This window comes from Gopherus flavomarginatus, chromosome 7 (genome assembly GCF_025201925.1).
Source record: "Gopherus flavomarginatus isolate rGopFla2 chromosome 7, rGopFla2.mat.asm, whole genome shotgun sequence".
Taxonomy (NCBI): Eukaryota; Metazoa; Chordata; order Testudines; family Testudinidae; genus Gopherus; species Gopherus flavomarginatus.
Window position 1 is genome coordinate 91637234 of NC_066623.1, and position 27485 is coordinate 91664718.

Consider the following 27485-nt stretch of genomic DNA (forward strand, 5'->3'; position numbering starts at 1 on the left):
GAGTGTTCCGAATCCCTGGAAGAAAGGACGCTACCAGGTCTATCGAGTGGGCTATACAAAAGTCCCAGAGTTGAATGGCTTCCTGACAAAGGGGGAAGGACCGTGTCCCCCCGTTTGTTTATGTAATACATGGCCGTTGTGTTGTCTGTGAACACTCAGACACAATGGCCTTGCAGATCCTGTTGAAACGCCTGGCACGCAAGGCGGACTGCTCTCAACTCTCGGACATTGATGTGCAAGGCCAGCTCCTGAGATGACCAAAGGCCTTGAGTGCGAAGATGTCTGAGGTGAACACCCAGCCGAGAGATGACGCAGTCGTCGTCAGGGCCATAGAAGGCTGGGGCGGATGGAACAGCATCCCTGCACACACCAGGGAGGGCGTCAACCACCAGTCGAGGGAGCCTACGAGTCTCGGGGGAACCGTGAGGATCCTGTCTATATTGTGTCTCCCCAGGTGGTATACTGAGGAGAGCCAAGTTTTAAGGGGACGTAGGCGTAGCCTGGTGTGCTTGGTCACGAATGTGCAGGCAGTCATGTGACCCAGGAGGCCGAGACAAGTTCGAGCCGAAGTGGTTGGGAATTTTTGTAGGCCTTGTATAATCAATATCACTGTGTGAAACCGCAGCTGTGGTAAGCAGGCCCTGGCGAGATTGGAGTCCAGAATGGCCCCAATTAACTCTATTCTTTGTGTGGGAACCACAGTAGATTTCTCTAGGCTAATCATCAGGCCTAGTTGGATGAATAGGTCCTTGACGATGCCCATGTGCCGCGTTACTTGGGTCTTGGAGGCCCCGCGAATGAGCCAATCGTCGAGATACAAGATGTGTATGCGTCGACGACAGAGGGAAGCGGTGACTATGGTCAAACACTTTGTGAACACTCTTGGGGCTGTGGAGAGGCCAAAACGGAAGGACTGTAAATTGGAAATGTTGACAGTTGACCACAAACCTGAGGTACCGTCTGTGCGGAGGATAAATGGCAATGTGAAAATACGCATCCTTCATATCGAGGGCGGCATACCAGTCTCCAGGATCCAAGGACGGGATAATGGTCCCCAGGGATACCATGCAGAACTTCAACTTTATCAAGAACTTGTTGAGTCTCCGCAGGTCTTGAATTGGTCTGAGACCTCCCTTCGCCTTGGGGATTAGGAAATAGCGGGGAGTAGAACCCCTTGCCCCTCAAGTCCTTCGGTATCTCCTCTATAGCTCCCATGGCAAGGAGGGACCGTACCTCCTGCAGGAGGATTTGCTCGTGAGAGGGGTCCCTGAAGAGGGACGAGGATGTGGGGGGGAGCGGGTCGAAATAAACTGGAGGCGGTATCCAAATTCTACCGTGCGTAAGACCCAACGATCTGAAGTTAGTTGGGTCCACGCAGGGAGGAAAGATAAGAGGCGGTTGCAAAAAGGAGGGAAAGGATCCTGTTGAACAACTGGTACGTCGCCTTCGGGCGCGCCTTCAAAAGTTTGGTTTAGGTCCCACGGATGGTTTGGTGGGGCCGTGATTCTGACCCCCCTGGGGTCCGGACCGCCGTCTACGATTGCCTCTGCCACGCCTCCTGCCGAAGTCCTGCCGCTGTCTAGGTGGGGGGTAAGGGCGCTGAGGCTGGGGCCGGAAGGGTCTGCGCTGAGTCTGCAGTGTGTGCATCGTGAGCGAGCGCATGATCACCCTATTGTCCTTCAGACTCTGCAGCCTAGGGTTAGTCTTTTCCGAAAATAGGCCCTGACCTTCGAAGGGCAAGTCCCGTATTGTATACTGCAATTCAGGTGGAATGCCTGACACCTGAAGCCATGATAATCACCTCATGATAATTCCTGAAGCCAGAGTTCTGGCCGCAGAGTTGGCTGCGTCTAACGAGGCCTGGAGAGAAGTTCTCGCCACCTTCTTTCCTTCCTCCAAAAGGGCCGCAAACTCTTGACGTGAGTCTTGGGGGACTAGCTCTGTGAATTTCTCAACTGCTGCCCAGGTGTTATAGTTATAGCGGCTAAGCAGGGCTTGTTGGTTTGCCATCCTGAGTTGGAGGCCCCTCGCAGAGTAGATTTTATGTCCCAATAAATCTATGCGCCTAGCCTCCTTTGCTTTTGGGGCAGTGGCTTGCTGGCCATTGCACCCCCTTTCGTTACCGATTAGACGACGAGGGAGCAGGGTGTACGTACAGGTACTCGTACTCCTTAGAGGGCACCATGTACTTCCTCTCAACTCCCCTACCCGTGGGCAGAATAGATGCTGGAAACTGCCAGATGGTATCAGCCTTCGCTTGGATCATCTGAATAAATGGTAAGGCCACCCTTGTGGGAGTGTCAGCCGACAAAATATCTACCACCGGGTCCTCTCCCTCTGCAACCTCCTCCACCTGGAGGTTCATATTCAGGGCCACCCATCTCAGGAGGTCTTGATGTGACCTTAGGTCAATTGGAGGAGAGCCCGAGGAGGATGTCCCCGCCACCGCTTCATCTGGAGAAGAGGAAAGGCCAGGGGCAATTGGGTCCTCTGTTGTCTCGTGGACTTGGGCGACGTCCAGCTCCGGTGGGACCTGAGGGTCTGGTGCCCGAATGGGAGCGTCCTCTGTAGTAGCAGGAGGGGGGCAGCTAACAGTAGCCTCCGGCACCCGGTGCTCCGACAGTATGGAGCGTGATGGCACTGGAGGTCCACCTTGGGCTTGGTGATATGCCCAAGGCATACAGAAGGACCACTGATGAGGTCCTTGGTCTTGAGCCTGGGTCTCTTGGAAGATACGGCTGGGGACATCTAAGTCATGGTCCTGTGCATAGGAAGCACTGTCTGCATGGGATGACATAAATGCATGGCGAGATGGCCAAGGAGAGCTGAAAACCCCTGAGAATGGTTTCCATCCCTGGGTAGTCTGTCTGTACGCTGCAGCAGAGAGCGGTACCAGGCGCTATACTGGTACCGGGAACGAGACCGGGACGGTACCGAGAGGTCGACTGGGACCTTGAAGCTCGACGCCGGGAGCGGCTGCGAGAGGTGCAGTGCTGTGAGCGGTGCCGGGAGCTTGATTGGTATCGAGAGTACCGGGCTGGCAAATGGGGTCTTGAACGGTGCCGCGAGTGCGACCGGTACCGAGATGGAGAACGGTACCGGGACTGCGAGTGGTGTCGGGACCGGGATCAGCGATGGGACCGAGAACGCTGGCAGGACCGCGATCATGATTGGTGCCTCTCAGCGGTGCCGACGGAGGATGGTCTCAGTAGGGCAGGCTTGCCTATGGACTGTATAACCCGCACTGGTGGTGCCGGGGGTTGAGGCAGCGCAGACTCCATCAGTGCAATCAGTTCCCTTGCCGTAGAGAATGTCTCTGGCGTGGAGGGAATAGTAAGCTCAACCACGGTGCGTGCCGGGGAGCTCTCAGGCACCGGATTCGATGGCTCTTGCGGGACCGGAATCGATGGTGCTGAAGTTGTTGGTGCCACGGCAGTTGTCGGTGCCGGGCGGTCCGACTTAGGCGGGTGCTCCGACTACGGCGTGGACATGGAAGCCGCAGGAGTCTTATGTTTTTTTTAACTGCGGGGAGAGGGAGCAGTGTTGAGCAGACATCTGGACTGGCGACGGTTGCACTTCTCCCTGGTGCGAACTGTCCAGTGCTTGGTGCTGATGGTGGAGGAGTAAGAGCTGCCTCCATCAGGAGCTGTCTGAGACAAAAGTCCCGCTCCTTTTTGGTCCGGGGCTTGAAGGCCTTGCAAATGCAGCACTTACCTGCGAGGTGGGATTCCCCGAGGCACTTAAGGCAGGAGTCGTGAGGATCTCCTGTCGGCATCAGCTTGTGACAGGCCGAGCACGGTTTGAAACCCAATGAACCGGGCATGGACCCCAGCCCTGGGTGAGGGGAAGGGGCTAATCCCTGAACCCCTCTTAACTATATACACTAACTATGTTAAAGAAAATAATAAACTAACTGCAAGTATAGAAACTATATACACAATAACAACGAGAAAACTACAAGTAGCTAGGGAGGTGGAGATCAGCTAAGCTGCGCTCCACTGTTCCAACGACCGACATGGGTGGTAAGAAGGAACCAAGGGGCGGTTGGGTCCGCAGGGGTATATATCCGGCGCCATGGCGGTGCCACTCCAGGGGGCGCCCAGCCGACCCACCGAGTGTTGCTAGGGTAAAAATCTTCCAACGAACGTGCACGCAGCGCGCGCACACACACCTAACTGGAATGGATATGAGCAAGCACTCGAAGAAGAACTCTGGTTTCAATAATATATGTAAAACAAACAGAAGTGGCCACACCATGCCAGCTATTGCGAATAAAAAGAAAAAAAAAGTTATTGCAGAAATTTAGCATGTTGCCATGAAAAAAGTTAACATTTTCACTTAAGTGATTCCACTTCAAAATATGCTGCTGACAAAATCTGTATTTAATGTTAATACCAACATGCAGTCTTGCACTAGCCAGTGGATTGTTTTGAAAGAATATGAGTTATCATACTTCAATAGCTTTATGCAATACTTATACAGTAATATTCCATTCTGGTATTTTTTAAAAGGTAGAGGATCAAAATAAAATAGAGGTGTAATGTACTCTGATGTTTTCAAGATTAATTTGGCAAATTATCACTTCAGAAACAACCTCTCCTAATTTTATCTTTCAAGGCCACATATTCTAAATTGACATTCTATTTCAGCTTTTCGGGCCAAGCTTACTGAAAAAAATATTTTAATGTTAGATATGGGCCAAAATTTGCTTCTGATAATCAGTTTATATAACCTCAAGCTGTGCAACTCCAGCCAGAAAAATAGTATTTGTCTCACAGGAAAACTCGCTATTTGTCTGGTATAGTTCCTCCTTCCATTAGTAAATTTATACTACAAGTATATGTAAACACATACAAATTATGAAGTATATGTAGATCTATAATAATAAAAAGGAGGAACTTGTAACAATGTGTTGCACAAATACTTTAGAGAAACCTATAGGCAAAAGTAACTTTCTTTAAGTTGCTTCTACTTCCTCCCTAACCCATCTTAAAGGAGTGCTCAAGAACTGCTATTTTGTCAGGCTGTCAAACAATTAAAAAATTAATTGTGAAATGAAAAAAAAAAGGTAATTAATCAAAGTTTTAATCACACTATTAAACAATAATAGAATACCATTTATTTAGATATTTTTGGATGTTTTCTACATTTTCAAATATATTGATTTCAATTCCAACATAGAATACAAAGTATACAGTGCTCACTTCATATTATTTATTACAAATATTTGCACCGTAAAAAAATAGTATTTTTCAATTCACCTCATATAAGTACTGTAGTGCAATCTCTAGCATGAAAGTAAAACTTACAGATGTAGAATTATTTTTTACGTAATAGCACTCAAAAACAAAACAATATAAAACTTTAGAGCATACAAGTCCATTCAGTCCTACTTCTTGGTCAGCCAATTGCTAAGACAAACAAGTTTGTTTACATTTGTGTGAGAGAATGCTTCTCGCTGCTTATTTACAATGTCACTTGAAAGTGAGAACAGGCATTTGCATGGCACTGTTGTAGCTGGTGTTGTAAGATATTTACATGACAGGTATGCTAAATATTTGTATGTCCCTTCATGCTTCGATCCCCATTCCAGAGGATATGCTTCCATGCTGATGATGGGTTCTGCTTAATAACAATCCAAACAAGTGTGGACTGAAGCATGTTCATTTTCATCATCACAAGTCAGATGTCATGAACATCTGGGGTTCAGGTTCTGTAGTTTCCAAATTGAGTGTTGTAGCTATCTTTAGAAATCTCGCATTAGTACTTTCTTTGCATTTTGTCAAATCTGCAAGTGTTCTTAAATTGAATAACATATGCTGGGTTGTCATCCAAGACTGCCACAACACAACATATATGTCAGAATGTGGCTAAAACCACAGAGCAGGAGACATACAATTCTCCCCCAAGGAGTTCAGTCACAAACTTAATAACGCTTTTTTTTTTTTTTTTTTTTTTTGCTTAAAAAGTGTCATCAGCATGGACGCACGTCCTCTGGAATGATGGCCAAAGCATGAAGTGACATACAAGGATTTAGCATTGTAAATACCTTGTAACGCAAGCTACAGCAGTGCCATGTGAACACCTGTTCTCACTTTCAAGTGACATTGTAAATAAGAAGCAGGCAGCATTATCTCCTGTAAATATAAACAAACTTGTTTGGTTTAGTGATTGGCTGAACAAGAAATAGGACTGAGTGAACTTGTACAATTGTAAGTTGCACTTTTACGATAAAGAGATTGCACTACAATATTTGCCTGAGGTGAATTGAAAAATACAATTTTATCTTTTTTATAGTCAAATATTTGTAATCAATAATGATGTTAAGTAAGCACTGTGCACCTGATATTCTAAGTTGTAATTGAAATCAATTTGAAAATGTAGAAAGCATCCAAAAATATTTATAATAAATTTAAATTGGCAGTCTATTATTGTTTAACGCTTAACAGTGCAATTAAAACTGATAGTGATTTTAATTGAATTAATTTGTTGAGTTAATTGCTTGAGTTAACTGCGATTGACAGCCCTACTATTTAGATTTTATTCTTTTGACAAATAGATTCTAAAAGCACCAACAATATATCAAGCACTGAAGGATTATGAGAAACAATTTATGAACTGTACATAAAAACAGTTTTTTCCCTATACAAAAACATACAGGAAAAATAGATAAAAAAAGGTAAAATTATTTACATAAAATTACAATGTAACACTTACTGCTGCTAAGTAGTAATGACAGGAATCAGAAAAGGTTACTAACCATGAACAGTTTAAATCAGGGGTTGTCAAACTTCATTGCATCGAGACCCCCTTCTGACAAGAAAAATTACTACACAACCCCAAGATGGGGGACTGCAGCCTGAGCCTTCCAGAGCCTCACCTCCCCGCATGGGGGCCAAAGCCAAAAAGCCCCACCACCTAGGGCAGGGACCCACAGCAGAAGCCCAAGGACTTCAGCCCCAGAGGAGGGACCTGAAACCTGAGCCCCACCACCCTGGGCTGATTCCCTCAGGATTCAGCCCTGAGGAGTGGGGCTTGGACTTTGGCCCCAGACTCCAACAAGATTTTTTGCCAGCTCTGGTATCCCCATTAAAATGGGGTTGTGACGCATTTAGGGATCCCAACCCACAGTTTGAGAACTGCTGGTTGAAATCATTCTATACAAGGTTCCATATTATACAATCACAGCAGGAAGATTCACACACCACATTCATAACATTTTACAGGAAGATTGTGTATTGAAGGTCTGATTTGACTCCCACTGACCTCTATGGTAGGCAGATCAGGCCCTTTGTCCTGGCTTGGGGCAATTTTTATAGTAAGGTTGCAAGTATAAAACTAAGTGGAAGTTAAGTATACCCATAGATTTCTCTCACGAGGTTTATTGAGGTCAGATTCCCTGACAAGGGAGAAGACAGGAATTGGTGTCTGTCAGAGTCTCCAACCTTCTCCACTCTGTTCTACCCCTCCCTGATCCTTCCTCAAAAAGCCACAAAAAAAATTAGCATGAGAAAATTGGATCTAATTATCATTTCATTATATTTAATATCTTTAAATATCAGACTATACTTAAAAACATTTACATGCAGTATAGAGACTAGCCGTATCCAACATCAAAATAAGTTACATCAGATAATGAATTTGTTCATTGTATTCTATATGTAAAGAAATCTTGAACAAAAATATTTGCCACAATAAATCCTTGCAGGTTACTCCACAAGAAATGCCATAACTTTTCTGAGACGATATTTTTTAGTTTGACTGGAGAGAGACTGAAACATTCTTCCCAAATTAAAACTGGCTGTTCAGACCATGAATTTAAGATACCAACAAAAAAATCATAGCAACAACATGGCTAGCAGGCATTACCTACCAAAATGCTTTATTGGTTGTTTTCCCAGCATAAATAAAATTCATAATAAGTTGCATCAGTCAACTGACAAACTCTCCCTCAAGGGAGCTATAGAATGAACATTTGAAAAAAAAAAATGCAGTTACTTGGAACAGACACTTAGTAATCAATTAATGAATTTGACACAAACAATGGAACATCAATTTTTAAAAAGTCTGTCTTAGAAATGAAGTCTTAAAAGTGTTTAATCACAGCTACAATTAAACAGATTAAAAGATACATTAACTCAGTCCATAGAAAATTACTACTTTGTAATCAATGTTTAAAACTTGAGTTTGCAGAAAAGAAGAAGTTACAAGTAAACTGACAACAGCTGATATGCATGGAAACCTTGTGCCAATGGAAATTTACATGACTGATTTCAGGCCTCAAAATGTAACATCCATACCCCTTTCTGCTTTATGAGTTACAGTAACAGGTGTAAAAAAAAAAAAAAAAATGCCAGAAAGCTAACTTTGACCTAAATTTAAACTCCCATATTACTAAGAGCTATATTTAGTGGTTATAGAATATCAGTATGGTTAACAGATGAAAAGTACTGCCCTCTGGTGACATTCAAAGTTAAAGCTAACAAACGTAAGATTTGTTTTGCATTAAGTAATTGGCAATTACCCATTTTAGATCAGGAGGCCTGTGTGTCAGGGACATTTCTTTGCCCATTGCTCTGAAAATTCCCCCTCAAGTTTGGCAAAGTTATAAGCCTTTGAAATAACTACAGTTCACACATGATCAGACTTAATAGGGTTGACAAAGAAAATCTCCTAATTATCCACACTGGCATGTTTAGCTCATGGCTGGGCAGGATTTTCCCTGCAATGGCAGCTCTGAGCTGCTGTGGGCTGGGTCCTGAGAACAGGGGAACAGCTTTTCCTCTACTTTGTGTGCCCCCTAGCTGATGCCCAGGAAGGAGAGAGGAGGCTACCTGATTCAAATGCAAAGGGGACAAGAGACAGTTTTTTTTGGAGGGAAGAGAAGGGAAAAGGAAAGGGGGATGGGACTGGTTGGGCATTAGACTGGGAACTGGGTAGGAGGAGACTGGGACTAGGTGGGAACTACTAGGGTAAGGGAAGACATATGAGGAGGAGCCAGGATACACACGAAGAACTGATAACTGGCTGGGCAAAGAGAATAGGAAACCTGATTTGACTAGGAGCCCAGGGATCAAAACTGGGATTATGATCCAATGGAGATGGAGAACAGGAAAAGAGAAAACGGCAAGAGGGAAGATGGGATGACACAGACAAGAAGCCTAAGGAGCCCAAAGTGAAATGGCTTGGTGAAGAGAATGGCAATAAGACAGGTTGGAAGGGACAGGGCGAAAGACTCTGTGCCTAGTACAGCACATTCCCCTTCAAAGCCTCGAATGGAATCTAAAATTTCCTGAGTCTCACCATTCCTTTGTCAGCAAACATATGTGAAAAGTCCTCTGGCAAAGGCTCTCTCTCATTCCCATCTAGTACTAGTCTATCCAAGGATAATAGCCTATTAATGCTCTCTAGGGTGAACAGATGTCCCAATTTTATAGGGATAAGCCCAATTTTGGGGTCTTTTTCTTATATAGGCTCCTATTACCCCCCACCCCTGTCCCCAGTTTTCACACTTGCTGTCTTGTCACCGTAGTGCTCTTAGTTACTCTATCAGTTCAAGTGCCAGAGGTCTGTATGTTGGATCTAAAGGATCTACCCCGCCACGTGACAAAATAGATTTTTTCAGCTGGCTTTTTAGAAAGCCTAGGAAACTGCACACACACACAAAATTTATGTTAAGAATGTTAAGGCCGCAAAGTCAAACACTCAAATGTTAGGAAATGCCAGAATTTAGGTTGCCTGTGCAACTTCAGTTCCACCCTCTTGTGCACCTGCATTAGGATATAGTCTCTCTTTATAGGATCACATATACTTTTTCCTCCACAGGGCCTCTGCCTCATTCAGTGCACAGGATGGACCTGCTTGCAGTCACAACGAGGGTGCTGTCTGTGAGACTCCTGCTTCATTTGTTACAGAAATTGGAAGGTATATAGTGAATGAGGCAGAGGACTGAAGGAAGAAAAAGGACAGTCTCATACTTAAGACAGTTTAATGCTGCCCTGGAGAAATGGATTCTATCCTTACCCCTGGCATAGAGTTCCTACATGATGCTAGGCATGTCGCAAACTTTTCACAGGCTTTTCACTAATTATATGTTCTTCATTTTTTGAGCGTCTGACTTGAGACGCTGGGGTCTAATTTGCAGGAACACTGGGCTCTTGCAGCTGCAACTGAAATCTATGGAAGCCATGCTTTACAATCCTAAGTACTCTTGAAGTATCTTAATACCATTCTCTCATCTCAGAGGGGTATTGTGAAGATTAATTAGTATTTGTGAAGCACTCTGATATTAGTGATGAGAACCATAGAAAACCCCATGAGGAAATGAATAATACTGCCTTTAGAACAGGGTTTGAATAATGGGACTAAATAAATTCTGGGCCACATACTGAACTACGAAAGTAACACAAAATACCAAATAGCTGCTCATTGAGCACCATCTATTCTGTGTACTGAATGAGGCAGGAGACTTGTGGAAAAATATAATATGAGCTCATGTAATTAAAGATTTATCACAGTGCATATCCACAACAGGGCCAAATTAAGGTTCCAAAGATAACCCTAATTCTGCCATTTCCTAATTTATGAGTGCTGGATTTTGCAACCTTAATGTTCTTTTAACCTAGTTTTTGTGTGTGTAATTATCTCTCTCTCTCACACACACTCCCCAACATGGACCCCATCCAGGACACTGTATGCCAATTTGCAGCCTAGACTGAATTTTTATAGCCTTTCCTACATTCTGGGGAAGAGCACCCAATCATGGCTACTACAGGAGAAAGCAGAGCTCTTCCCCTCAGGAGCTGACACAAAATTTTTGGGAAAGAAGCAGCAGACAGTACCTTTTTCACAAGGAAGGAGGGCAACAGCAAGAGCAGCTATGCTTTTTCTGCTAACTCCTCCCCTTCTTGTGAAAAATGGGTCAGTCTGCTATCTGCTTTCCTGTCCTCCCATCTTCTTTGCTCCAACATTAAGCCTGGGAAGGAGAAGAGATGATGGAACCTTAAAAATGTTTGCAACGCTGTTGTAGGTGTTGTGCACACACTGCAAGTGGGCAGGGGAATTAACTCCCTGAATCTTTTATTTAAAATCTTTTTTCTTGTCTGATAATTTTTGAAATTAACACTAATGCATGTGCAGGAGAGGAAGGGAAAGGGAAAAGGAACAGGACAGGTTAAAGTGATGAGCAAGAGTGTAGAATTAACTTTCCCCCTTAAAAAAAAAAAAAAAAAAGACAGCTAAAATAGAAACACTCCTAATATTATTCCAGTTCTTGTAGTTACCACAGGGTTGTTATGTGATCACAAATGGAAGGGGAGGTGATGCATAAGACAATTTTATGGAATTTATTAAGGATTCAGGACATATTTGTGTGTGGATAATTGCAAAATTTCATCTCTCTCATTTTTTGTAGGTCTATGCCATGATTATTTTCTTGCAATTCCTGCACTCTCCCAAGTTCTAAATAAAATTTCAGGAATTATTGTTAGCAGTTCAGAAAGTTCAAAGAACCCTTATCACCCCATTATAAGTATTATCTTACCGAGCCAATTTAAAAAGATTCATAGACTTTAAAGGTCCATATATTCTTATTCTACAATTATTACTACAATATATCTTGGGGTTCAGAAATCCTGGAACATTGAGAAATATAAATATACCAGAAAAATACTCTTCCTGAGCCCATTTATAAAGATGGGTAAAGTTTGGTGATTGAACCAAATGACATGCAATTATACAAAGTCAGATAATAAGATAAAAATGTAATTAGATGGTCCATTTACTGTTCAGCATATTTCTGTTTATTGGGTCTTTTTTTTTTTTCTTTTTAAACCTTCTGGATGATCATGTTAAGAATGATAAAAATATAAAGATAGAAGAACTCACCAATATCATTAGCTAAGGAAGAAGGATCAGATGCCCCAAGGGTTGCCTCAAACTCCTCCTGAAGACGATAAGCTCTTTGAAGCAGGGATTCAAGCTTATGAATGAATTCAGCACTAATGATATCCTGCAAGCAGAATTAAATTATACTGTACTCAACAGAAAATCACGTTTCTTTCTAAACTACTTCTTTTTAAAACACTAAAAATATTAAGCCTTCAAAGAGTTCACAGTACCCCATTAAAAAAGTTCAACAGACATTGTCAAAGAGCTCAGGCATCCAAAATACTTGCCCTACTGGATACAGATACACCTTATTAGGCATAAATAAAATAAAACCAGCATTAAAAAAAAATTCTTTGTAAGCTGAATGAAATTATCATTCCTGATATTTACTGCACTAGTGATGATGAATGACATGGTGATTGAGATTGCTTTACTATCAGGAATTTTAGGATAGAGTTTTATGGGCAAGGGGAACAAAGTTTAATTGTATTACATTGTGCATGTTCACCAATTAGTCCTTCCTCCCAGGAGCCGTTTGTACTGAGCCCCTAATCCCATCTCACACAGTTTTCCTTTACACTTAGGGAGGAAATGACCAATGGGTATGCTGCAGAGAACTGGTTCAGGGAATGCCAATACACCTCTGATTGTGTAGTGATTTGATAATATCTTCCAGGAGGAACGCTAATGGAGTAACAATTGTCTGTATGGCTAAAAACAGACTAATGCTGGGGAAAAAGGGTGAGGTGGAGGAAAAAAAGTGAAAGAGAGTGTTCCAGTTGCAGGTATTCAGAAGTTTCAGCAGCTGCAGTAGACGCTTACCTCTGTTATTCAAATATTTTCAGTCATTTGGCTATGCTACAACTATATACTATAGTGTATACAATACTCACTTCTACACTCTCTTCTGCAATGGCATCTCCTGCTCCTAGTTTGATGGAACTACAATTTGCTTCATCTTCAGCCTGTCTGCTACGGAAAGTCAGTGCCTGCTCCCATCGACGTAGTGCCTCTTCAAAAAGCTCCATACCTACAAGAGATCATGAAAACTTCCATTACATCAACAGAAATCCTCTGCATTCTTTTACATTTCACTTTCCACAACTAACCACACACAAAATAAGATTAATTATAGTACACGTGGAAATGTTGTTTTAAGGAAATAATGTTGGAACTGCTAGTAATTTAATTAAGTTCATTACAAGAAGTAGTTACACCTCTACCCCGATATAATGTGGTCCTCGGGAGACAAAAAAAATCTCACCGTGTTATAGATGAGACTGTGATATATCAAACTTGCTTTGCCCCCCCCAGTTCCTAGTTCCTTGACCGCCCCCTCCAGAGACCCCCTCTCAAATCATCCCTAGGACCTCACCCCCTACCCAAGCCCCCTAGATCTACAGCTCTGCTCCGACCCCTATCCACCCCACCCCTATCCACAGGCACTCACCGGCACCGACGGGAAGCAGTGCAGCGTGGCCCCAGTCCGCTCCACTGTCAGCTCCCAGCCGTGGCGCTCCGCTTCCCACCGTTGGTGAGTACGGGGAGGTTGGGGGAAAGGATGCCCCCCTGCTTTCCTTGCCCTGTCCCCAGTTGAGTCGTTCCCGGCGGGAAGTGGAGTACCATGGTTGGGAGCTGGTAGAGTGGAGCTGGCTGGGGCTGGGCTGCTCCGCTTCCCACCGCCGGTGACTGTGGGGAGGTTGGGGAAAGGATGCCCCCATACTCACCTGCGGCGGGAAGCAAAGCGCTGCTGCTGGGAGCTGGCTGAGTGGAGCAGGCTGGGGCCAGGCTGCTCCACTTCCGTCACTGCTAGTGAGTGCGGGAGGGATCCCTTCCCCCAAGCTCCCTCCCCTGAGCAACACAGCCGGGGCCAGGACAAGGGAGGCAGAGCGGGCTGCTCCCGGCCCCCCCACTAATCCCCCGGGCCACTCTGGGACTGCAGGGTCCCGAAAAGTGCCCTCCCACAACTCCTGCCCACCAGACCCTGGGGGAGGGGGAGGAAGCCACTGACTGCCCCCGAGACCCTCTGCCCCTTATCAAACCCCTCAGCCCCAGCCTGGTCCAGCACCCTTAACACACTGCTCAGAGCAGTGTGTCAGAGCTTTACCGTGTTATATGCGAACCCGCATTGTATCGGGGTAGAGGTGTATGAGTAAAACAAAGCACACAGGAGTTCAGTAAGAATCTCTCTCCTACTTAGTTACAGAATTTTATATTAACTATCAATCTGTTAATGTAAGAAACATATATTGTCAACTTTTCATGTTTTAAAAAAATCATGTCATATCGAGGAAAGCTTTCCCTTTCTAAATTAGTTAAAATTCAAAGGCTGGGTGAAATTTTTTGGCTGAACTTTTTAAGGCCAAAACACAAAAAAACGATTTTTTTTATGCTGGAACATTTCATGAATGTATGATGTTTTTGCCAAAATATGTCAACAACAAAAAATTCCAAAACGTTGAAAAGCAAAGTTTTCATTTTTCATTTCAAAAACTACTCTTTGGTTTGAGATTTCTTTCCATGTTATCAAATGTAGTCAAAACCCTTACGAATGGTCAAAAACTGGAACTAAACATTTCATATCATTTCATTCAACCCAAAATAAAATTTCTTGACTTTTTGATTTGTCAAATAATTGTGTTTTCAGTTCAACCCCAAACCATTTATTTATTAAGATTTTTTCAGAATTGTCAGTGGACCAAACAAACATTCACACAGCTCTAATTAAAATCTCAGTGCCTCTCAATTCCAATTAATTAGTTTCTATAAACCTAATCTGTTTATTTGCTTTCGGTAAAATAAGAATTCATGGATATCTGTCTATAGGAGATACTTTGTCTAGCATAAGTAAAAAGATCAAGGCCTTGGAAGCAAATCACGAAAATATTGTGAAGGAGTCACTTTACTATAAATAAATCAAGGTAATCTGTTCAAATTTTAAAGCATCTGAAAGTGGTTAGCAAAAACATAGTACTGCAACATACCACATATTATTATAACCTACCCATTAAGTATAAGTTTTCAGGTGTGGTCACTGGAATATTTACAAGTTTAATATCTTCCTCTGCTTTGTCCCAGGAACTGGAATTGGCACAAGCACAACTGTGAGAGGAGGTGACACTTTGGACCTAAAAAAGTAAGGTGCATTGTTAAACAAAGAGTACTTTAATAACAATTATTTCCTGGTGCAGTGCACTAAATAGCCCTGATCATAACTAGTTACTGAAACAGATTACATTTCAAAAAGTATAACAAAGTATTGGCTCTTTTCAGGCCAAGAGTAATGTTAACTGCTTTTCTTGACACCACACTCAAGTATTAAAAATGATATCATAGAAGTGTTAATACTCAGTCTCATTAGGAAATTCAAATGCAAGACAAAAAATAATCAGTAATAATCCATTACTACAACAAGAATATAATCAGCAATTTGTAATGGTTAGTCTGCAAAACTAAATTTGACAACTGATTGTAAAACCATATGAAAAACAAAGTTTAAAAAAATAAATATCTTTCTCTCTAGCCTTGTGTTTTATAGGATATTTTACAGCTTCACTAGGCACTATTGCTATTTAGTGAAAAAAATTCCACTCTACTCTTTACCACCTAGAAGAAATGTGATCTCCAGGTACACTTGTTCAAGGGCATGGAATCTTGAGTGGTGCTGGAGGAAGGGGCAAGGCAGATCTATTTTTTGAAGCTTCATGCAGGGATTTTTCACCCTTCTTGAGGGGCCTCTTGTCTTTGTCTTGCTTGTATTTCTGCTTCTGGAGTTCCTGTACTTGGAGGAGGACTCCAAACCATTAGTACTAGATAAAGGTGCCACCTCCTGATGACTCCAGACAGGTGGAAGGGTAGCGGGAGGGAGCAGGATCCAAACAGCCTCGTGGAGAGCTCCATAATTTTTCCCTGGATCCTGAATTCATGAGATTGCCTGGTACACAAAGGGAAAGTGCAGAAGATGCTGCACTTCAAGCAGACATGAGCTTCCCCGAAGGCAATACAGGCAGCTCTCTCATGGGTTGCTCACAGCAAGGACCCAGGGGTAGGCCAGGCAATGCTTAATGCCTGGATCTTCGGTCATAATAGATGCCCAAAATCACAGGGAATTCCCACTCCCGATTCCCAACTAACACTAAAAACTAATTACAATATTTATGGATTCAAACAGCAGAATGCTGAAGAATAGAAAAGGACACAGGAGTTTCCATCCCAATGAATCCCAGATCCCAAGCAGCAGAAAAGAAATTGGAGAGGTGGTCAGTCTGCACTACCCTTTATGACATTGCTTTATGACAAAGAATTTATGATCCCAGGGGCATCCACACCCACAGAGAATACCCATAGAGATCAGCACTCAAAGAAGAACAATTCCTCTTCCCACTGCTCCAAGCTACCCAACACCAGGTTTGTATGACCTCCTCTAAGCTGTGCTAGCACAAAAAAGTAAAAGACATGTCCAGAGGGAGATAGACACAGTAAACAGAGGATTTGAGAGCTCCTCTTCCACCTTCAAAACTGTTTTCATGTGGAACCTGGCTCGCTCCTATGTAGAAGATAAGCTAAGCTTCACCACGCATAGGTCTTTCTACAGTGCACCCAGCATCTCTAACCTTCTGACATTGTGCAGCCCATACGGCAAGACATTTTCAGCTCAAGAGAATCATTGTGTGCATTCACGATAGGCAGTGAAAATTAAAGTTCAGCAGTTTATTCAGTTAGCTGTTCTTAAGGATCTGTTACACAGTAAATACTTACCGAGGCCAAACTTTGTACTGAACCAGAATATTTACTGAAAAGTCCTCCATTTGCATAAACACAAGACTGAGATCCTTTTTCTTTGGCTGAACTCAAGGAAAGAGTCAAGTTTTGTCTGCTACTGGAACAACTGGAACCTAATAAACAGATAGACTAATTTTTAAAGCTTCTGCAACCAGAAACATCATATCATATCAGCAGGTGTTCAGCTCTGAATTTTATCTAATTATTCACTATGTCACATAAGAACTTTATCCGTTAATCTTATCTTCTTTTATATGTAAACATGAAATTCAGTATCAAAATACCTGCAAGAATGAGCACAGTATTAAAATAATTTGCTCTTAAAAGATATCAAAAATACTTCCATCAATATTCAAGATATATCTTCAGAACTGTTGGAAACTTAACATTAACTATTAGCTCTCAAAAAGCTTTTGATTAAAAGAGATTATTTGCAGAGATTATAATTAAAACATTAGCTTTCATCAGAGCAATGCCTGCCTGACTTATTATAGTGTTCTAATTTTTGTTGTTACACTTGTCTATATTTTCTATTTTCTTTAAATACATTAGAATTACAAAACACAGTTTCCTTATTTCCAAAATTAAAGAAAAATCTGTCTTGAGTTTGATTACATTGTATTTAAAGGTTTATTTAAGAGAAGACAAAAAGGCTTCTTTGGTTCTCTCATGTACCTTTTTCTGATGCAGCTGTTTTAGTACATTCTAATACAAGATGGCCTGGCTCCCATGGTGACACTTCTGTGTTTGTCTTTCCACGTTTTCTTTTAAAATGATGTGCCAGGAAAATTACAGAAACTGCACTTACTGCTGTTACTACAAACAGCTTCTTCAACCCAGGGGAAAGTTTTACCTGAAATGAAATCATGAGTATGTCATCATTGCAGAGTTAACACAAGCTCTGATTCAGACATGGCCCCTAATTCCTTCTCCTGTCCACACACAAAACCCTTTAATCTGAGAACCGTGGTGCCTTCAACCAAAGCTACCTGGAGGTAACCCATCTGCTTTGCAGTGAAGACAGTCTAAATCACTTCTGTGCTGACAGTCCTTCAATGCCTTCCCACAATTCCCCCTGTATGCCCAAGATAGTCAAGTTCTTCCACAATTCACTGGGAAAGAATTAGAGCAGCTCGGCTTACTGCTGCACAACGAATCATGGATATGTCCCCAGTTCCCTTAATGACACACATGGGTGAGTTACTCCTGGGGGAATTCTGCATCCCTGCGCGTGCACAGAATTCAGGGCCCCCGCAGATTTACTTGCTTCCCTGCAGAATAATGACTTCTGACATGGAAGCAAAGGGAAGGCACAAGAGTGGTCATGCACCCCTCTCCGGCAGCACAGGCAGGTTGGTTTGGGCACCCAGAGCAGCCAGTAGAGATGTAAATCATCCTCTGCGGGGGGGTATCACTGTTCCTCTCACTCTCTATTGCGGCACACTTGGCATGGAGGAGCAGGGCTTCAGCGTTTTTCTGAGGAGGTAGGTGTGGGGCAGGCTCTGTCCGCTCAGTCAGAGCGAAATGTAGCAGCCTGCCTGCTTAGTGAATCATTTCCATTATCTTTGTGAATTCTCCCAGGAGTATAAAACAGGCGCAAAAGTTGTAAGACTCCTTTACATGGCCGGTGTGGTGTAAAGGACAGTATGGCTTTATAAATGCTTCTGGTGTTTTAGTGATTAGAATTGGTCTAAATTTTTGGATGAAAAGATGTGCTTCATTAATTGTTTATTACTGACCTTTCTGGAGATGGTCAATAGCCAATATAAATTGTGAGTCTGATTCCCCAGCCCTCATTTACTCTTCAGTTGCCTATGATGTACCACTGAGCGTATGGCTGCATATACACCTCTACCCCGATATAACGCTGTCCTCAGGAGCAAAAAGTCTTACCGTGTTATAGGTGAAATTGCATTATATTGAAAACTTGCTTTGATCCGTCGGAGCACTGCTTTACCGTGTTATATCCGAATTCAAGTTGTATCAGGGTAGAGGCGTATTTGTTGACTAAGAACTAGAAATAAAGGGTCAAACCTAGCTCCATTACTATTAGGCAAGGGAGGCTGGGGATTTCCTCTAATGCTCCCCACTCTCATTCTCCATCCATTGTATTGTAGTTTAAATAAATTATTGAAATAATTGAAACCAGAGAGATTATATTGTGTTATTTTGACAAATAAAATACGCAGAATTTTTAATTTTTTGGTGCAGAATTCTCCCAGAAGTAGAGAGTGCAGCACCAGTGAAGACACAGTAACTCAGTTATAGCTTTGCAGTGTGGCTTCTCACACCAGAGGTGGGCAATCCTGGGTGCCAGCCATCTGAGTGAAATCTGCACTAAAGATATACCCCAAGAGTTGGGATATTTTTAAAGCATTATTACAATTTTACTGGATACCTAAGGAATTGACACTGAAACTTTCAGGTAAACAATTCTAAATTTCAGTGACCGTCAAAGATACCATAGATAAATAATTTGAAAAGTAGCTAACAGCTTTAAAAACAAAGAAACAAAAAAAAACCATGGAGGAACAGCAAAGTCCTCACTGGACTAATGTTTTTTGGATCTGCATCCCTCCTCTTTTCACAATTTAAGAAACATAATTTATTCATTTTTTTTTAATTGAAACACATGTATTTGGCTATCAGACTGATATTTTACTTCTACAGTTTTGTTTGGATATAGGCCACTTCCATTTGAAATTTTAACATTAAATTTTAAAGAAAACCTGACATCATAAATGCACAATAAAGTACAACTCTGCATTGGCAGAGAAACAAACTAGGTGATTAAACAGAATAGCCTTAGACGGCATCTCAGTCTCTAACTTGTATGAATTTCTTCTGTGAATCACGCTCTATATAATGTGATAAACAGTAATGTTCAGATGCCAATGAGAAACAGTCAAAATATGCAACAACTGGAATTAAAAATATTAACAAAACTTTGCCACTTCAGATTTTCAAACAGTTCAGGAAAGTAAAGAAAAAAATTATTTAAATGGAAAATAAGAGGTTAAATCATAAGTAGTGGATTTATGCTGTTTTGCTGGTAGAGAGCAGAACACAGAAACCCAGCACTTTGGGGCTCCCACAGAGGGTGGGCATAGTGGTTTTACAGCATGCCTCACCCTCAGAATAGGGGCACGGTTGGAGCATCTCAGCTGTCTGGCAATCCTCAGCTGTAGATTGCTTGGAGCTATAATTAGCCAAGTGTAACTTAAAGAAGCCCTGAAGTTGCAAATTACACTGCAGGCAAGGACAGCCTTTAGCCAATCCCAGGGTAAGACAACTGGAAAGTGGTCTAGAGTCACCTCTGCCCCCTCATCCCCACCCTCACAGTGCATCTTGGCCAGAGCTGTAGATCTAGTTTCTAGACAAAGATTGAAAATACAAGGTTATATAAATACTAGGGCTGTTGATTAGTTGCAGTTAAGTCACACGATTAAAAAAATTAATCACAATTAATTGCAGTTCTAATCGCACTGTTAAAAGATAGAATACCAATATAAAGTTATTAAATATTTTGGATGTTTTTCTATATTTTCAAATACATTGATTTCAATTACAACACAGAATACAAAAGTGTACAGTAATCACTTGATATTTTTATTACAAATATTTGCAATGTAAAAATGATAAAAGAAATAGTATTTTTCAATTCACCTCATCAAGTACCACAGTGCAATCTCTTTGTTGTGAAAGTGCAACTTACAAATGTAGATTTTTGTTGTTGTTACATAACTGCACTCAAGCAAAACAATGTAAAAGTTTAGAGCCTGCAAGTCCACTTAGTCCTACTTCTTGTTCAGCCAATCGCTAAGAGAAACAAGTTTGTTTACATTTATGGGAGATAATGCTGCCCGCTTATTTATAATGTCACCTGAAAGTGAGAACAGATGTTCACATGGCACTTTTGTAGCTGGCATTGCAAGGTATTTACACGCCAGATATGCTAAACATTCCTATGTCCCTTCATGCTTTGGTCACTATTGCAGAGGACATGCTTCCATGCTGATGGCACTCATTAAAAAAAATAATGTAATTAATTTGTGTCTGAACTTGGGAGAGAATTGTATGTCTCTTGGTCCATGGTTTTACCCACATTCTGCCATATATTTCATGTTATAGTAGTCTCATGACCCAGCACATTTTTCGTTTTAAGAACACTTTCACTGCTGATTTGACAAAATGCAAAGAAGGTACCAATGTGAGATTTCTAAAGCTAACTACAGTACTCGACCCAAGATTTAAGAATTTGAAGTGCCTTCCAAAATCTGATCAAGATGGGGTGTGATGCATGCTTTCAGAAGTCTTAGAAGAGCAATGCACTGATGCGGAAACCCAAACCACCAAAAAAGAAAATCAACCTTCTTATGGTGGCATCTGACTCAGATGATGAAAATGAACACGTGTTGATCTGCACTGCTTTGGATCGTTATCGAGCAGAACCCATCAGCAGTATGGACGCATGTCCTCTGGAACGATAGTTGAAGCATGAAGGGACATCTGAATCTTTAGCACATCTGGCACATAAATATCTTGCAACGCTGGCTACAACAGTACCATGCGAATACTTGTTCTCACTTTCAGGTGACATTGTAAACAAGAAGCAGACAGCATTATCTCCTGCAAATGTAAACAAACTTGTTTGTCTGAGCGATAGGCTGAACAAGAAGTAGGACTGAACGGACCTGTAGGCTCTAAAGTTTTACATTGTTTTATTTTTTAACACAGTTATTTTTTGTACATAATTCTAAATCTGTAAGTTCAACTTTCATGATAAGGAGATTGCACTATAGTATTTGTATTAGGTGAATTGAAAAATACTCTTATTTGTACAGTGCAAATATTTATTAAGTTGTACAGTTTATATTCTGTGTTGTAATTGAAATTAATGTATTTGAAAATATGTAAGACGTCCAAAAATATTTTATATAAATAGTATTCTATTATTAACAGCGTGATTAATCACGATTAATTTTTTAATCGCTTGACCTCCCTAATAAATGCTGTTGTCAGAATTAATCCAAAGAGAAAAGTATTAAAAACCGAACAGCACTACAAAACAAGATGACAGTGAGCAAATATCAGGAGAATATTTAAGAATACACACAGGTATTTAAATCAAAGTCTAGTTGCAATTATTTATAATAATGAATTACATAGGATTCAGGTTTTAAAAAAAATTAATTGGATATTCTGATTTATTTTTCATGCAATTGTGCAAGCAGATGTGATGGCAAAAAATTAAACAGACATAAAGGAGAGCCTTAGGATATAAAATTAATCCCAGAGTTGGACACAATATTTATAGAGTGCATTAGATTGGTTACAACATTGCAGCAACAAAGGGTGAGACCAGCGAACTCAGTGAGTTGAGATCTGAGCTGATTTTACAGGAGAAAGAATGAGTATTTCAGCAGTGACTATTCTCATTATTTGTAGTAAAACAAGAAAAATACCAGGTAATCTTATTTTGGGTACTAACAAGTATGCGAAGTTATACACCATAAAAATGTTTATAGTTGTATTTCAATACATAATGTATTTAATGAAGCCACTGGTTTCATACATGGAAATTAAATATGAATCACAGTATTTACTTTTTAGAAACATCTGTAGACTGTCCTGACTGTAGATCAAGTTTTGATTTCCTGTCATTGTCGCTGTATGGATTAAATGGAGAACAAGTTCTGGATCCAATTTTCTATTTTATTTATTTATTTATTTTACAGACTAGTAGCATTCCACCTTTTTCTATATAGTAGGGCAACAGGACATGGACTTTTCTTCAGCCATATATACCCTACAAGGGAATTCTGTGCCAAAAAATTAAAAATTCTGTGCACGATATTTCAGAATTCTGCAAATTTTGGCATATTTTATTTGACAAGTAACACTATATAATTATGCCAGTTTCAATTATTTTGGTAATTTACTTCAAAATACCTATTAGCAACTACCTCTTTTGAAAGAACAACCATAATATTTTATTCAGCATTAGGAACATTTCAGAGCTATGAACAACCTCCACTTCTGAGGTGTCTGTAAGTCTGAGGTTCTACTGTATTGTAAATTAATCTGATAATTAATAACACTCACCTCATTAATATTTATATTTAGTGTGGCAATTCATTAACACAAGTTCATTAAAAATTTTACACTCTAGGAAAACGTTTTCAAATGAACCAAACAATACTATTCAAGGATTAATCATGTTTGAACATAGTGTGTGTGATATTTGACTTATCAACAGAGACTTGTTGCAATGAAGGCATATACCAAGGGTGACCATCCTGAGCCTGAGAAGGAGACAGAATTTACCAATGTACATTGCCAAAGAGCCACAGTAACACGTCAGCAGCCCCATCATCAACCTCCCACCCAACTCCCAGCACCTCCCGCCCACTGGCAGCCCCGCCAATCAGTGCCTCCCCCTCCCTCCTCACACCTCCCAATTAGCTGTTTCATGGCATGCAGAAGGCTGGGTGGAGAGGTTGGGGGAAGCAAAGGCACAGCAGATTCAGAGGAGGAGATGGAAGGGGTGGAGTGGGGGGCAGGGCTTGTGGCAGAGCCAAGGGTTGAGCACTGAGCATCCCCCTGCACATTGGAAAATTGGCACCTGTAGCTACAGCCCCAGAGTTGGTGCCTATACAAGGAGCCACATATAAACTTCTGAAGAGCTGGATGTGGTTATGGAGCCACAGGTTGGCCACCCCGGCATATACTAATGCAGAGAGAGTAGCCTCTGCTACTACCAAATATTATGCACAGAATAACTATTATTTAAAACAAACATTGTAAAAATTAACCACAAAACATTTTCAGATCTGTTTCTAAAAAAAGACCACCACAAATGAGACTACTGAAATATATTAATTACCTGGATGACAGAATAATACCAGGAAAGGGGAAAATCAAATACTCGTAAAGCTGCTGTCCTCAAAGAAAAGTGTGTCTCACTAACAGCTTCTTCTGACATGGCTCCTTCTCTCCCATAACATCATTAAGTGAAACTACCTCGAAAACATTTAGTCACACATGTACCTCTCAGTCTGCCAAATGAAAATTACATGTTAAATTATATATCACAAGCATATACATAGTTTTCTTCTGAAAACTTCCAAAAACCTAACATTATAGGATGCATGTTTATTTTGGATAACGTTTATATGAAGGGGTGAAACTAGTGTTCTCAGTAGCAACTACCAAGAATAGGGTGAAAAACAGATAAAATTAGGCCAAAATACTTTTAATTGCTCTGTGAAGAAAGATCCCCATATTGAATCATGGGGATCCACACATGGAACAGCTTGCAAGATAGAGACTTTATTTATTTTATTATGCATAATCCCCATATCAAATTTACTTCTGCAAGTCATGATCTCTATTTCTTAGAAAACAAAATCTGCTGTCTAAAAAGATTTGGAAATCTTAAAATTGAATAATCAGTGACCATAGAGTTTATGCACCTGAAGGAGCTTCTCTTCCCTTTAAAGTAGGAATCTCCTACAATCACACAATGGGGAATAACATGGCTGCTCAAAGTTGCTGCAGTTTCATTTCTTAAAGGGAATTTTACTATTTACTCTCAATAAAGCCAGATATAAAGTAAAATGTAGTAAGAATATTAGATACCAGTCTCCTTTGGACAAACTACTTACTGGAGAAAACAAAAGAGCAGAAGGCCCACAAAGACAGGCTGTAGGGTCAGTTGTAGAGACAGGCCATTTGGTACCTGTCAAGTAGATCATCATATGGCAGGAGGAGACCATCTGAGTAGGATACGAAGATTTGGGGTGTAACTGCCAGGGCTCGGGGCTTCAGCCCTGCTTCTGCTGAAGCCCCAAGACCTGGCAGACTCACCCGGTCGGGCTGAAGCCCCAAGACCCCTCTCTCTGCTGGCAGAAGTCAGAGGCAATGCATAGGCCTCCCAGATTTTTGCCAGGGTTTGCTGGACCATCTCAGTCACATGGTGCTGCCAGGCCTCCTCCCTGCAGGGCAGCTGCTGGATCTGGCAAGCTGTGGCCATGGTGAAAGGCAGCAGCAAACAGCTGGGAGCAGCAGGGAAAACTGCTGCTTGGGGCTGCCTCTCTTTGTAGAGCTAAAGCAGAGGCCTCTCCCTGCAGCTCCTACCTGTTTACCACTGTCTCTCCACATGGAGCTAACACTTGGGAGCTGCAAGGAGGGGTCACTGAGGATAAGAAGGGAAGCATGTCTGGTAGGACCTAACTCAAGCTTGGGGCAGGGGGGGTTAACCGCAGAAGCTCCAAGCTCTCCCCATCAGTCTGATAGGCAGAGAATGGAGGGAGAGGGGGATATATAGCGGGGGAATCCATGAGTCACACTTTAACGGTAAAAGAGCTGCATAGTCCATATAGCAGCGAAGAGTCCTGTGGCACCTGATAGACTAATAGATGTTTTGGAGCATGAGCTTTCATGCCATGCATCCGAGGAAGTGGGTATTCACCCACGAAAGCTCATGCTCCAAAACATCTGTTAGTCTATCAGGTGCCACAGGACTTGTAGCTGCTTTTACAGATCCAGACTGCTACCCCTCGGATAGTACATACAGCTCACGCTGCAGTCTGGCCACCCCATCGTATGGGGAAAGGCAAAGAAATTTCTCTCCGTCCTAAACTATCCACCCAGCCTGGACTCTGTCCCCCTAATGTTCCTGGAGAAGGACGATCCTTATCCCTCTCTGTTGGCCCCACCTCCGAGGCGCTGTGAACAGAGCATCCTTGTCCCCGCCTCAGGCGGGCTAGCGGTAGCAAACCCCGGCCGCCTGCCACACACTGCCCCGGGATGATGACAGCCGCCTCTACCTGGCGTAGTGCTCCGCGCTAGGTGCTCATGGGCCCCTCGCTTAGCACCCACCCGGTCTGCGCGCGCAAAGGCCCGGTCACTGCGTCTGGGCAGCACCGAGCCCCCCGTGCCACCGGGACCCGCTCACAGCTCAGTCTACGCGCTGCACCGGTTCGGGGCCACCCCCGAGGCCAGGGCGGAGCGACCCGGGCGGGACCAGTGAGCGGCCTCGCTCTGCCCTTACCCGGTCAGGAGCAGGACCCACGCCGAGAAATGGCCGCAGCCAGCTAAGGGACGAACACACAGCACCCACCACGGGCAAACAGAAGCTCGCTCCCACCCAGGCTGCGCTGCAGGGCTCCAGCCGACGCCCCAAGTTACCTGCCAGCGGTGAGAACAGCAACCAGTGCCTGCCCCTGCAGCGCCCTCACCCGCCCGCTGCTAGGCGACAGACAGGCGATCTACTTCCGGTGTCAAAAAAAAAGAAACACGGGCGGGAGGGAGGAGTCTTCTACACCACATGGGTAATACAGCGCGAGAGTCAGTCACCGCCATCTTAGTGCGGGACAAACCCGTGTATGAGATACGCATACCGCCATCTTTGTGCGGGGCGAAGCTATCGGAATGTGTGCGGGACATACAAGCAAGCACCGCCATCTTTGTGAGGGGCGCACATCAGCGTCCGGGGCAGACAGCCGCAGGCGAAGCGGAAGGAACCGCCGCTGCGGGCAGCGAGGGACAAGCGAATAGTGGGTTCCTGTGAGCTGGGCACCGCGAACCAGGTAAGGCTGCCGCGCAGCGAGTCCTCGGCCCGGACGCCAACCTCCGCATGTCGCCTGCCGCCTCGTCTGGGCGCTGGGTCCTTGCTGCGGAGAAATGACCCGGTCCTTGGTGGCTCCTTCCCTGAGGCGGGCGGCGCCCTTCCCCTCGCGCCTGAGCTCTGACACGGCCGCCTCGGCCAATCCCCAGCGCTGCCCCGGCCCCCCTCGGGCCCGGCACGGCCCCCCCTTCGGATCCGCCCTCCGCGAGCGAGGCCGCCGCCGGTGTCCCGGCCCCTCCGAGGCGGCGGTCATGTAGAGCCTGTCCCCGGTCACTGCTACTCCCCGAGCCGGCCGTGCGGGAGGGGCTGCTCGGTCCGTAACTAACGAGCGGGGCTGCGGTAGCCGGCGGGAGGGAGCGCGGTGGAGAGGCCAGCACCAGGGGCGGGGCTGGTCGCCGCTATGCAGGTTTGTCCTTGGTTGCGCTGTGTAATGGGCCTGCCATGGGCCCGTGTCCGGCGGGGTCTGCTCGGCGCCGCTGTAAGTGTAAGCAGTGCTGTGCAATAGATAAAATGTGCCAAACAAACACTGCAGTAGGCTCATTGGTGTGAAAATCAATCTAAACTTCTATATGATGGTGTGCTCTGCACTAGCAGAATCCTCATAGAATTGGGGTGTACAGTTCCTTGTGCTGTTAGTGGAATTTTTAATTAAAAAAAAAAGTAAATGAGTTGTTTGGATGTATCAGAATAGGATGGAAAATATAAACAAATGACCTTAGACCTAAAGAGCATACTCTCGTTTTGAGTGTGGTTTTATGTTGAGTTTCCTTTTATTGAGAGAGCACAGGAATTACAAGAACAAAGGGTAATGAAAATGGTTTGCCTGTAAAAATACTACTTTCCTAGGCTGAGTTTCGCATCTCAGAGCAGATAGAATATTTTCTTCTGTTCTTCTCAGTGTTGTCACTGAACATGTTGTTGTCAGTTGACAACAATACGGCAGTATTTCATAATAACTGTGGAAAAGTACGTTTTGTGTCTGGGCTGATAGTGTTGTTGATGTTGTAAGGATAGAATAGATGTATGGATGGAGATTACTACTGGGAAGAAGAATGTAAAGCATCTTTAGTCAATTGGTAAACTAAAGGATAAAGTGAAAATAAAAGCGATGTTCCTTTTCTCATACCTCTTAATGCAGGAACAAAGATGCTCAAAATAAATGTGAAAAGCTGTTCTTTGTGCA

The 27485-nt window shown here is 43.0% G+C and overlaps 2 protein-coding genes across 12 annotated transcripts in view; one reads left to right on the forward strand and one right to left on the reverse strand.

Moving 5' to 3' along the window:
• Nucleotides 1–25941, reverse strand: part of MIGA1 (mitoguardin 1) — a 67201-nt gene extending 41260 nt beyond the window's left edge. For 3 of the 4 annotated variants that reach the window (XM_050961882.1, XM_050961883.1, XM_050961879.1), the window contains exons 1-7: nt 25864–25907; nt 23558–24449; nt 17347–17524; nt 16648–16784; nt 14894–15017; nt 12783–12919; nt 11887–12010 (exon numbers count right to left, since the gene is read on the reverse strand). In XM_050961882.1, the coding sequence (XP_050817839.1) occupies nt 11887–12010; nt 12783–12919; nt 14894–15017; nt 16648–16784; nt 17347–17524; nt 23558–23656 (799 nt within the window). In that variant the 5' untranslated portion in view covers nt 23657–24449; nt 25864–25907. Of the gene's footprint in view, nt 1–11886; nt 12011–12782; nt 12920–14893; nt 15018–16647; nt 16785–17346; nt 17525–23557; nt 24450–25863 lie in introns of all 4 variants that reach the window. The other variant, XM_050961880.1, reaches the window with a different exon arrangement.
• A 229-nt stretch (nt 25942–26170) lies between these two features.
• Nucleotides 26171–27485, forward strand: part of USP33 (ubiquitin specific peptidase 33) — a 92001-nt gene continuing 90686 nt past the window's right edge. For 4 of the 8 annotated variants that reach the window (XM_050961857.1, XM_050961860.1, XM_050961862.1 and 1 more), the window contains exon 1: nt 26487–26708. The gene's annotated coding sequence lies outside the window, so the exon portion shown is untranslated. Of the gene's footprint in view, nt 26265–26482; nt 26709–26757; nt 26781–27485 lie in introns of those variants that run through there. The other 4 variants (XM_050961858.1, XR_007775425.1, XM_050961861.1 and 1 more) reach the window with 4 other exon arrangements.